This window comes from Heterocephalus glaber, unplaced genomic scaffold (assembly GCF_053883595.1).
Source record: "Heterocephalus glaber isolate CG9 unplaced genomic scaffold, H.glaber_assembly_v1.0 deba00001687, whole genome shotgun sequence".
NCBI lineage: Eukaryota > Metazoa > Chordata > Mammalia > Rodentia > Bathyergidae > Heterocephalus > Heterocephalus glaber.
In genome coordinates this window covers 13,953,867-13,966,357 of record NW_028258412.1, presented here as the reverse complement: position 1 = coordinate 13,966,357, position 12,491 = coordinate 13,953,867, and the positions used below count along the sequence as shown (strand labels likewise).

Sequence of the window (12,491 nt, the reverse complement as noted above, 5' to 3'; positions counted from 1 at the left end):
CCAGCCCTTCCCCCATGGATTGTATAGCAAGGAAGTGGAGTTGGCTCAATACCTTGACATGGGCTTTCTACAGCAGCCGGATTTCACGCGTGGCAGCTAGAGTATGAAGGTAGGAGAGTGATCTGTTAGTTGCAGGAAGATCTCCTATTCAGTTGGCCCAGAGGATGGCCAGGTGAGTGGGCAGATAACAGGTGGCAGGATGTCATTGTGAACTGCTCCTGAGTGGGAGCTTTACTTAGGAAAAAAAGACAGCTTCTCAACTTCCCCATTGCACCATGTGGCAATTCAAATACATTAGCATTTTCTGGCATCTTTGTTAATCCTCATAACAAGAGAGTTTATTTCCATTGACAGGATGGACCAGGTTCACAACAAAAGGAGAAACTGAGCCTATAATAATGAATGTGCTAATTCCTCTTCCTTGAGAGATAAAAGCTTCTGTTAGGCAAAGTAAGACTTGATTTTTTAAAATGAAGATCCACAGGTCTTTATCCAATCCCTTGGGGGCCAACTATGTTCCAGAATTCTTTTTTTGTTTTGGGGGGTTTTTTGGGGGGGCGGTGAGTAAGGAAGGATAGGGTATATACCATGTAGGACATCACACAGAGGGGTCTAAAGCAGCACCCCGTCAGCAAACACAATTATTTCTGCAGAAAACAAATAAGTGACTATTCATCCTAACAGCATAAAAGAGTAAATAAAGGCCTTTCAGGTCATGTTTTGTTGCCAAGTAAATTACTTAAATTGCTGTTGATTTTCAAAACGCTTTGAGTTTAGGATTAAGATAAAGGGTTGTGTGCCTGTGTCGGTATTATTCTTATTACAGACTAGATTTCCATGGACTAACTAAAAAGGAGTGGCCCTTTACCTAGAAGCAAATACTGCTGGTTCTAGTGCCACCTCCCCAACCCTCCTGCCATCTTCCTTAGTCACAGTGGGGGAAAAAAAAAAAAAAAAAACCAGGAAAAATGCCTGGCCCAAGGTGGTAGAGTTGCCAATTTACCTGCCTCCCAGAGTTCCCAAGACCCTGTGCTGTCCCCTAGAGCCTCAGGAACAACTCAGTGGTCTAAGTCTCATTGCCTCGGGCTGTCCCAGAAACACACGATTGGACTCAGTCTTAACTGGGGAAGCCAGCCAGGTGGAATACTGGCTTTTAAAAAAATTATAATAATGTATATGTTTATTGCTTGGCAATGTACAAGACACTTTCATGCACCTTAGTTCAAGGCATTTCTGGTAATAATCTGCCTATGAAGCACCTGAGATCACGTTAAAATGTAAATTCTGATTCATTAGGTCTAAGTTAGGGCCTGAGAATCTGCATTCTAGAGAACTCTCAATAAACCTAACATTTATTGAGAGAGTCCAGGGACTCAAGGACTGGTCTGCCCCAGGCATAAGGAACCTTCCTTCCTTAGAAAAATATATAAAGCTAAAAGGCAACCACACTTGGATAAGTCAAATATGACACAAACACCTAAAGTCATCTATTATTTTATAATACAGTAGCTGCCATTTGCACATATGCTATTTCTTCATTCCAATTTACCAGTAAGGAAACTGAGGCTTGGAAAATTTGTGGAATTTGCTTCCACTTACATAGTTAGCAAAGGGTAAGTTAGAATTTGAACACAATTGGTCTGGTTGCAAAGCTTGGATGATTAACCACTCACTGAGTGTTTCTGTTGTTACAGCTAAAGCCCAAAGTCTTCAATTAATTTGATGATAATCTGGTGGCCTTCTTCAAAAAGAAAGGGACTATATCATTACAAATTAGTACATTATAACAGGGTCCCCAGGATACAAAAGAAACCCACTTACCAAGATGACATAATATATAAAACTTCATTTTCTTTTATCCAATAGTGAAAAATGCCATTCTGCACATACTGCTTTGCAGCTAAACCTTTGTATTTAACATAATACATGAGGAGGATCCCACCACTGCTGAGCCTTTCCTGAGGAGCTTTTACCACCTACAAATATATGCTTAACCTTCAAGATCAAGTTTTATGCAAGTTTTCGCTTTCAGGAAACAACGCAGGATCATTCACAACACACATAACAGCATTTTTCATTTAAAGTGGTTTCTCCTTGTCATGTGGTCCCAACCCCCAACCAAGAAAGTCTCCTTTTCTTCCAACTCTGGTTTTCCCAGCCACTGCTGGGGTTACTTCAGTTAAAAAAAAAAAAAAAAAACGAGCACATCCTGTTCTCCAAAGCTTCCATTCTGAAGAAGGCGCCAGGGGAGAAACAGATACCAAATAGGGAATACTCAAGATAATTTATAACAGCAATAAGTGTCCTGAAGAAATTGATGGGTGACATTTTAGTGATGGGGGTAGGGACTTCGCTTCTAAACTGGATCATCAAGGAAAGACTGAGAATCTCAGATGGGAGAGAAATCTCTGATCTCCCCCACTGTCCTCTTCACACTGATTTCATTACATCCGTTTTCCACTCTTGCACTTCAGCAACAGCTCTGGGTGGAAAAGCATGGGGATGCTCAGCTTATTTTATCATCACAGAGGCGGGATGGGGCCCCTGGCCTAGGAGATCAGAGAGCTTTGACCTCTGCCCCCTTCCTGGTACAGAATCAGCCATTCTTCCTCTCAGCAATGGACACATGGTTTCATCCTGAAACCAGCCAACTGACCGCCCACCCTGAGAAGCAAATTCGAGTCTCAAATGTGAGAGTTAAGTATTTGAGAAAATTGCTCTGATTCTCATTATGACCACCAGGAACAAAATGCACTTGGTGAGCACAGTTAAAAGAGATGAGACTACTCAGAGCCCTTTTCCCTTGATTTCTGGCAAACAGAAGCCCCCAGCAATCTTTACCAAGGAGAGGTGATGGTATGAAAATGATAGCTACTTCTCCTTTCTCATGACTCGTTCCCCAGCACCAGCTCCTCCTTGAAGCAACCCTAAGATCTATGTTAGAAAAAAGCATGTTACTGATGTGATTAGCTGAACTGACCTGAGTTCTCTGTAAAAAAGCCTCCATGAACCCCCAATTCTTTTCACTGTTCCTCCGTTTTATAGACAGGGACACTGAGGCTCAGAGAGGCTAAATAACTTAACACAAAGTCACACATGTAGGGCGAAGAAGGTCAGATAGAGGACTTGAACAGCCAGTTTAACCACCAAGACAACACTTGGTTGATTCTGAGACTCTGAAAGGCTTGCCCAGACTCTCACAGACAGTAAATGAGGGGTATCAGTTAGGTAAGCTAGGCTTAGCTGCCATAGTGAACAAACCCAAATCTCAGCAGCTTAATGCCCCCAGAAGCTGGTTTCGTGCTCAGCCTACACATCCAGCACAGGACCACTCCTCATTATAGCCACATGGGGAACCAGACTGATAGAGGATCCATCTCAACCCAGGCTTCCGTCATCAACAAGGCAGAACAAACAGTCTTCAGGACTGACTCACAAAGCATCCACCCAAAGCTCCCCATGTCACTTGCACTTGTGTATTTTTGAACAAAGCAAGTCACAGAGCTACACCTGACTCCAGGGAACAGGAAAGACGTGGGAGGACTATTTGGTGAATGCCACTAACGATTTCCCCACCTGGCCCGGGGGGAAGGAACACCAGCTTCCTCTGCCTTTCACCATGAGGTATGTGGTGGACAACGCACCTTGGGAGGTTTTATTTTTTTTCCTCCCTCTATTGATCTACCTTTTGGTTTGTTTGCTACTGAAAATGAAACATCAGAGAGTCTGATTCTGTGTAACTAGGGCTTTTCTTTATCAGTGTCTTTGCCAGCGCCAGGGCTCAGGGCTTTTGAAGGTCTGTGGGATTCATAAAGCATTTGCAGCTTATTTAGCCTGCTCTTGAAGTTGCAATCGATTTCAGGTCATCATGGAAGTCAGCATTAGTGGAAAAATTCCATCTTTCCCAATTGGGCCTGAATATTTAAGATTTTGAAAGCTTGGCTGGGACCAGATTTAATTTTAAAGGGGGAAAGGGGTTGCTTTTGAACTTCAAGAAGAAGGCTGGCAGCTCAGCAGGGGCCGCCTTAGCAAAGTGAAAAGCAAAAAGCCCTGTGGTTTTAAAAGAAACTGCTCCAGCGCCGAAATGCTAAAGCTTCCAGTTGGTGAGCCTTAAATCAGACTTCAAAAGCGCTGCTAGTTTAAATATTGTTTATAGGACTGAAGTACTGCTCCTTCTTCCTCTGGCTGGATTTTAAATATTCCCTAATTTGATTACTCAGGGGCGAGAAAAGCAGACCCCACTTAAATGAGCTTCCCAGTTAATTATTCAGAAGGCTTTTTATTGTGTAATCAAACATAAAGTCTTACAAAAAGCTTGGAGACATATTCTCACCCCACCTGCCTCAGCCCAACTTCCACCTTGGGGTCTGTGTGTTTCTTGTGCCCTGGCTGTGAGCCAGTAGATGTTCAGCAAGGTCCTGCTTGTGAGGAAATCACACCCCTCTCCTCATGTGGGCTCGTAAAAGCCTATGGTTCTGCCCCTCCATCCCCCGCGCCATGAGAAGCCAGCCATAATTTAGGTTTATCTTGATCACATTTTGCCTCTTATATTTAAGCACTTTCACCTCCCAACCAGCAATCAGCAGATCCTGACAGATCTAGACCTCTCTGAGTGATCAAAATTGGTCTGTTCATCTTCTCATTTCAAGTCCCCACGCTGTACTAGGTGAGAGCCAGTTAAATGATTGAAAAGATCCAAGCCACCTGAAAAGCCTTTCTGCAGAGAAAAAGAGGGTAAAAAACAGATGAATGGAGGATGGATGGTTGGATGGATGGATGGATCAATCAATCAATCAACAGAAAGATCACACACTGAGACTCTTCACTTGCTTCTCATGGAGAGCCACCTCCCCCCCAAAGCCACAAGTCCAAAGTCTAACAGCTCTGAAAACTTAGATTTTCATAACTTATTTGACAGCAAAAATAGGACATGAACCAGACTGATTTGGTGGCAAAATCTTACTTGAAACTACTTAAAGTCTTTATCTCACTGAATGTAAATATTCCTGTATTTTATCACAGAAATATTACTGCTTGATTTTAAGATGTTTCCTTGGGCCCTATTGGAGGGCTTATGGTAATGTATGGCATATACAGCATATTTTCTTTCTGAAATACCAAAATCATGAATTTGACAGTATGTGTGGTGCCATAGGTTTCGGGTGAAGGGTTACAGGCTTGTGACCAACAGAGGCTGCTGGGATTTTGGTTTCCCATCCAGAAAGTTCCCAGCCCATGAGAGTAGGACCCAGGTTTTGCAGGGTCTAAGATTATTTAACTGGTGAGGAAGACATTTTTTTTTATTCTTTCATTGGTACATTTTAGAAATACTATACGTTTACATTTATCATTGGGTGCTTGTACTGGTACATGATGTATCTTGGTTCTTATTTTTCCCCTATTACCTGTGCGCCCTTCACCCTCTCCACCCTGAGGAAGACATTTTTTAAAAAACACAAGATTACAAGATGAAATTATTGCCAAGATTCTGAGGCAGGGGCCCACATAGGAAGGGGGCCTGAAGCTTTAACTCCACTTGTTTTATTATAAATCTGCATGTGGCTGAGTGTCTTGAGCCTCCAAGTTTGTTTCCTACTCTGTAAAATGAGCTGATGATGACTATGTCACAAAGTTGTCAAGTCTGAGATGGTTTGATGAGAACCAACACAGAGAAGTGTGGCTCATAACATCCCAGAGAACTTTAGCTCAACAAACCTCAAACCAGTGATTTTTTCCTTGTCCAGCCCACCCCATGGGCCCCACCCAATTCCACCCAGAACACTCACTCCGAGTCCCTGATAGAGGGACCTCAGTCAATGGAAAAGGCAGAGATTTAGAAACAAACACACTTTTCAGTTCACTCCCAGGAGTAGCCTTACACTCGCCCTGGAGCACATAAGAGAACCTGAGGGACCGGGATGTAGCTCAGCGGGGCAGGGCCTGCCTGGCAACTACAAGGTCCTGAGTTCAGTTCCTGGTACTAGGAGAGAGAGAAAGAGAGAGAGAGAGAGAGAGAGAGAGAGAGAGAGAGAGAGAGCGCCTGAGTCCAAAGTGCAAATAGATGTAGGGCACATATAAATATATCCCACCTCCCTCACTCAGCAAGCAATGGTCTCTACTGTCCGGACGGGGCTCACAACAGACACCAACCACCATTCATCTTCTACTTATTGCATTTTTTAAAAACAAAACCTTATAATAAACAGAGGCTCTGCAAATGGAAAACTCATTAAGCTGTTTCTCACTCAGGGACCCAGGTGGAAGCAAGAGCTCAATAAAAAAAGTCAATAAGGACAAGTCCAGGGAACAGAGGTGGGAGCACTTCATCACAGCATCCAAGGTAACCAGCGCCACAGGGCTCTGCCATTTGGCAACCTAGCCCCAGCCTGGGTCCGGGACCGCTGTTGCCAATCTCTTCTCTGCTGGGAAATTTTTTTTCCTTCTGGTTGGTTTTCTGAGTGAAGAGAAGTCGGAGCACATGCTGTTGGACGGTTTTTGTAAATTTTAATTAAAATGGTTATCTGGGGATTATAGGAAAAGTGACATTTGGCTGGACGCTACTTGATAGAGCAGGGAGGGGGTGCTGAGCAGCTGCTTAATAAGATGTCACCAGAAGGAAATGGACTCACCTCACTCTATCTGCTAAATCAATAAGTCCTCTCTCTCTCTCCTCTCTCTCTCTCTCTCTCCCTCCCCCCCCCTTCTTTCCCCCTCAGTGAGAAAATAAAAGTGAGTGACTTGACAGGCAAGATTTTCTATAAATGAAAACATGTGTTCACTATTGAGAAGATATTACATGGTGTATTCTTTTCAACCCAAAGCTATTCCTTAACCCCAGACCTCCCAGTTCATCAGCTCAACAAACAAGTGCACTCAGAGTAATAAGAGCAACACCCAACTGCACAACTGGAATGTTTGCTGAGCCTGTCCCTGACCCACAAAATAGATGCAGTACCTGTCTCTCCCTACTTCGTGTTAGTGAAAAACCCAGAGAAATGACAGGCAGGCTCATTTTGAAAATGTGAAAATGGGGAGCCTCGTTGTGCTTCTGTGATATTTTTAGAGGCCACTTCTCAGTGTGCTTACAAATGGACCTGGTTCTGTGTTAAGGAAGCTTTTTTGGTGTATTACCCAATTCTGCCTTCCTGATGACCCCACGGGGCACTGTTCTTATCCTCTGGTGGGAAGGGAAGAAGCTGGATCTCAGAGAGGTTAAGTGACTTGCATAAGGTCCCTTGGCTGGGTTGTGGTAGAGCCAGGAGCTCATCTTGGGTCTATTTATTAATCACCAGGCTCTTCGAATGCCTGTTCTCCACATGATTATCATTGCCCCTCACAATGAGCTTCACCGTTTTCTCGTTTTTTCGTCAGGATGCTCCTAGACCTGAGATGTAAGAATCTTTGTTTTATCATGAGAGTTGCTATGGAGATATTGTGTGGATCCATCTCCAGAGATGCACATACAAAGCAGCAGGAGCCACAAACCTTAACAAATGTCTTTCAGGAATATTCATGACTAAAATCGGAGGAAGGGAGAATGAATTGCTGGAGTTGCGCTCTTACGAACTTAAATATCCCAGCAAATGTATAAATCAAACCCCGGCCTGCAGTGTGAATTAGGGTGTGGGAGCCCAGGGTTTATCATTTTCAAGAAAAAAACAATAACTTGGAGTTCGATGTTAAAAACCTCCTAATTTGTAAAACCCTGGGTAAACATGTCTCCCCATGGGCCATAGTTTGCAACCCCTGCTTCTTAGAAAGTTCAAGGAACTATCCAGGAAAATTTTTTTCCTCTGCTACTAAAAAATCAGTCCCTACTGAAGTGGAACACAGCAGCTGGTTAACATTGCTCCTGAGTGAAATATTAAAAAATTAGAGAAGCATTTGAGGATTTAAGTCAATTCAGGGAAAGTGGTTCAATAAAGGGCAAGCAAGATGCTAGAAACTGCCTGTCACATCTTCCCCCTGCATTTTATTTTTTCTGCCACTCTCAATTAATCAGAAGTGTCAGCCCTTCACTTTGGATTTCCTGCCTGCAGTGGTTAATTGAATTTTAATTAATGGCAACCTCAGGAGCATGAGATGAAATCCTAGCTCGAGGAAGATGCACACAGAACCATAGATGTGGAAGGCTTTCCTGAGATCATGTCGGCCCATCCCTTTCATCTTATGAATGAGGAAACTGAGGCAGGGAAGTCTGATTTGCCCAGGGTCCCTTAGCTCTGAGTCCAGGGCTCCCAGGAAGACTTCAGGCTGCCCTTGTGACACAATCTGTCCAGCCTTCAATGATAACATTGTTCTGAAGAGTCTGGTTTCCAGCATCAGGAATTCATGTTGTGTTAGACGAATCAGGAGGAGATGACCTGACATCACCCCTCCCCAGGGAAGCAGGGAGTCAAGGGGCTTGCTGTCAGTCCATCAAGCTCTTGGCTAGGTACAAAGCCAGGACAGAGGGAGCCTCATACAGAACACCTAATCTGTCAAAGGAGAGAACATGCTAACCCAGTATTTGCTTTTTCTGTCATTGCAGTCACATGTGCCCTTGGAGAGGTCACTAAAACCTATTCAAACCCCAATTCTCCAAGAATTCTGAAGCATTCTTCCATTTGTGTAGAACTTTGCTAGAGATTTAGAGGAGAGTGAACCAAACACAGAAAGAGATCACATCTTCAGTCCTATAAGCTTCTTCCCTCTCTTTCTGTCTCCCTCTTCCCAGCCTGCTTTAAGTTCTTTCTCTGGAGCAGCCAAGGCCTAGTAATCAGCGTTGGCATTAACCTCACTTCTGTTTGGATCTTGGCTCTTCTCCTTGCCTGTGAGTAGCAAGTGAAGAAGCCTGGGAAAGTGAAGAAGCTCCTCAGAAACTTGGCTCCTGAGTTTAAAGAGGACATTACCTCAGTCAGTACATTCTGAAGTGACACAAATCATGAGCATGCAGGAATACACACATACCGATCGGTGACCAGTACTCTCTGACCCCTTCCCTCCCCCAAATCCACATTCCCCTCACAGGACTTTCCCCACCGATCCCTATCCCTTCTAGGACTTGTCCTTTGGTCTGTCCACCCACTACAATAATGGCTCCTGCCCCCAAGAATGCCACCCCTCCAGAGAAATCTGCTTCCCCCTGCTCCACTTCCCAAACATCAGGTGAGGAATTGTCTCTATATTGTGTTCCTTTAAGAACAACAAATACAAATCATCATCCTTGAGGTCCAGGCATCAACTTGATGAGGAAGAACCTGGTACATATAATTCAGGGTCAAAAGCACGATGTAGCTAAATATATTCATCCCATCTTCTTCTACAGTTTAAAAGTCATCACAGTAGTTATTACAAAAGAAAAGTCTAAACCAGTTCTAGATATACACATTGGACTTCCTGAGCTGACAATCTGAGTACTCATTTGGTATAATAAATCCTGTCATATTTGCTTCAAGTTATATACTTTTTTTTTTTGTACTGGGGATCAAACTCAGGACCTTGCACTTGCGAGGCAGGCAGTGGCATCACTGACCTAAATCCCCAGCCCATACACATTTTTAAATTATCTCACATAGTGACAAAAGTTCACTCCAGATCCACAGTATGTTGCATGGTATTTGGAAGGATCCAGAAAGAATTCACACCTAGAGCCCGGTTTTCCCACTTTTTCTTTCCTTCCTCCCTTCCTTCCTCCCTTCCTTCCTTATTTTTTCCTCCCTTTCTTCTTTCCATTCTCTCTCTTTCTCCCCTCTTCCCTTCTACCTTCCTTTCCCTCCCTCCCTCCGCACCTCCCACCTTCCCTGTCTCCTTTCTTCTCCTCCATCCTTTTTTCATTTCTGAAATCCCTCCTTCTATCTTTCCTTTAGACCATGAAATTCAAACTTCCTGTGATTCGAAACACCATCCACAAGCCAAGCTGGCGAGGCTCCACACTCAGTCTGTCTCGGACCAGCGGGGGGTCCTCCCCCCAGAGCAGCATGATCTCTGTGAATCCTGGCTCAGAGGAGCCCCAGAGCTTGATCACCCAGGAGACCAGCAGCAAAGACATTGAGGATAACGAGTCCTCTTCGACCAAGCTGGATGAAGAGCCTCTTCATGTCTGTAAGTCCTACCTGAGAGGTGCCTTTCCGCCTGGACGTCTTTACTGGCTGTTCCTGCCCCACCTCCACCCCCACTCAGAGAATGGAGACACAGAGGTCCCTAGCCCCATCCAATCTTCTTGGATCCCTTTCTTCTTCTCCAGCAGAGATCAGAAATGCATTCTATAATTCGAATTACACCGAGCCCTTCCTCCTAGGGAAGCACTCCACGGCCACTTGTTGACCTTTTTGAATTGGAAAACTATATTTTATTTGCCCCCAATTTATTTAGAATACTGTCATTTCAATGTGTAATCAATATAAAATTTAGTGAGACAGTTTATATCATTTTTTTCACCCTGAGTCTTTCAAATTCAGTATCTACTTTTAAGCAGCTATGTTGAGGTGTTATCTACATACCATAAAATTCACTCATTTTAAATGTATAATTTGCTGATTTCAGTAAGTTTACAAAACTGTATATCCATCACCACAATCTGATTTTAGAACATTTTCATCAATCTAAAAGAAAACATCATATCCATTAGCAGTTTCTCTCCCTCTCCAGCCAGAGTCTCCAAGCAGCCACAAATCTACTTTCTGTCTCTACAGATTTGTCTTTTCTAAACAGAGACTCGCTTGTCTTTTCTATGATCCCTCACCCCAACACAAGCCTTTTCGATAACCCACAGTGTGGGAGACACCAACCTTTTGGAACATCCATTGAACGTTATGGGCCCTTGCTCAAGAAGAAAATTCATGCATGTGCATGCATGCCATTTGTCATACAGTTGGAGCTGGGAAGACTGTAGCCCTCAGTCAGGTAGACTTGTGATTGGATTCTATATGTGATATAAAGAATTCATTCTTGGGCCAGGGATTTAGCTCAGTGGTTCCAGTGCCTACCTCACAAGCGCAAGGTCCTGAGTTCGATCCCCGGTACCTCCCCCAAAAAAAGAATTCATTCTCAAAACTTTCTGGCTTGAGATGGTAGAGCAAAAAGAATAGGAAAAGAAAGAGGAGGACTCATACAAAAAGATAGGGAAGGGAGAGAGAGAGAGAAAGGCTGGCACCTGAAGAAGTCTGCAAAATTATTGACTCTGGTACCCAGAATATCTTCTTCCCATGTCCCCATCTGTCTCTCCCCTTGGTGACATCCAAGCCAAGGCCTGCCTACTTGGCCAGCATTCTTTGGCACTACCTTCAATGTGTCTAGCAACCATGGCTGGGCAGAGATAACAAGGACTGGATGTAGCATAGATCCAAGGAGGATGGTAAGGAGGTCAAAATAGACCAAGAGTGTGCATAAGACCCTGGTAGTCAGACGTGGGCAGAAATGCAATCATCCAGGAAGTGGCTAAGACTCAGAGTAGCAACTGCAATAAGAAAACCTCACCACCTCGCCTTGTCAACAGGAGATGAGAAAGGTCCTCAAGGCCTGAAAAGCTGTTCTCTGAACACAAATATTATGTGAGATAAAGAGGACCTAAGTTCATCCATCCGCAGATATGTGATTCTTCCTGATTTCTTAAATATGGATTTCCTTCAGTACCTGTTTGTGGAGCCCCTATGTGAAAGGAACTGAAGTATAGTACATTTTAGAAGAAAGAGGAAGACTAGACAAGAAAACCAGAAGTAGCAATGCAATTGTAGATGCTGAAGAGAAACTGCGGATCGAAGTGGGGATGATTTATTCAGGATGCCAAGGAAAGCCTCCCTCGCTCTAACCTTGAAGCTCAGACCTGAAGACTTGAAGCTGAGGAGGGGAGTAGGTCCAGAGCATAGCAACTTCCTAGTCTCCCTGCCTCTTCTGCCTCCACTCACTGATGAGCCACAGAGAACTTTCTAGTTAGACGTCAGATCTAGTACTGCCGATCTTAACATTTATCAATGACTCCTCATTGCTTCTGACCTTCTCCCAGGCTTCCTGTAATTGGCTCAGATTTTCCCACTCCATACTTTGGACAGGGTAGTCCAACCTTACCACAGTACTTTCCTCTTCTTAAACAAACCATGTTCTTACATAATTTACTCTATTTGAAATTCTCTTTCATCCTGACTCTTCAGTCTGGTGGGTGTTTACTCAACCTTCAAGACCCAGCTCAAATGCTTCCTCCTCTCAAAAGCCTTCCCTGACTCCCCTAGGATTCCCATTTTTCAAGTCTCTTAGTATTTTGTATTGGTTCTTATTGAGTATTTAATTTACAACTTCATCTCACTATGTCAGGTAGGAACTTCTTTCGGCTAATACAGAGATCTGAAAAATAGTGACTTAAAAGAGATAAAAATTTATTTTTAAAAGTGAATCCAGAGGTTGTAAAATGAATCCAAATGATCATCATGGATCCCATTTTCTTCTATTTACTCTGCCATCCTCAGTAGGACACATGATCCAATATGGCTGCCACATTTTAGGTTTAAAACAGAAAG

At 43.6% G+C, this 12,491-nt stretch overlaps 1 protein-coding gene across 2 annotated transcripts in view; it reads left to right on the top strand.

The window, feature by feature from the left end:
* Positions 1-12,491, top strand: part of Ccdc60 (coiled-coil domain containing 60) — a 203,485-nt gene that overhangs the window by 167,472 nt on the left and 23,522 nt on the right. For both annotated transcript variants that reach the window (XM_087198004.1, XM_087198003.1), the window contains 2 exons: positions 6,250-6,340; positions 9,849-10,083. In XM_087198004.1, coding sequence (XP_087054130.1) covers positions 6,250-6,340; positions 9,849-10,083 — 326 coding nt within the window. The remainder of the gene's footprint in view (positions 1-6,249; positions 6,341-9,848; positions 10,084-12,491) is intronic.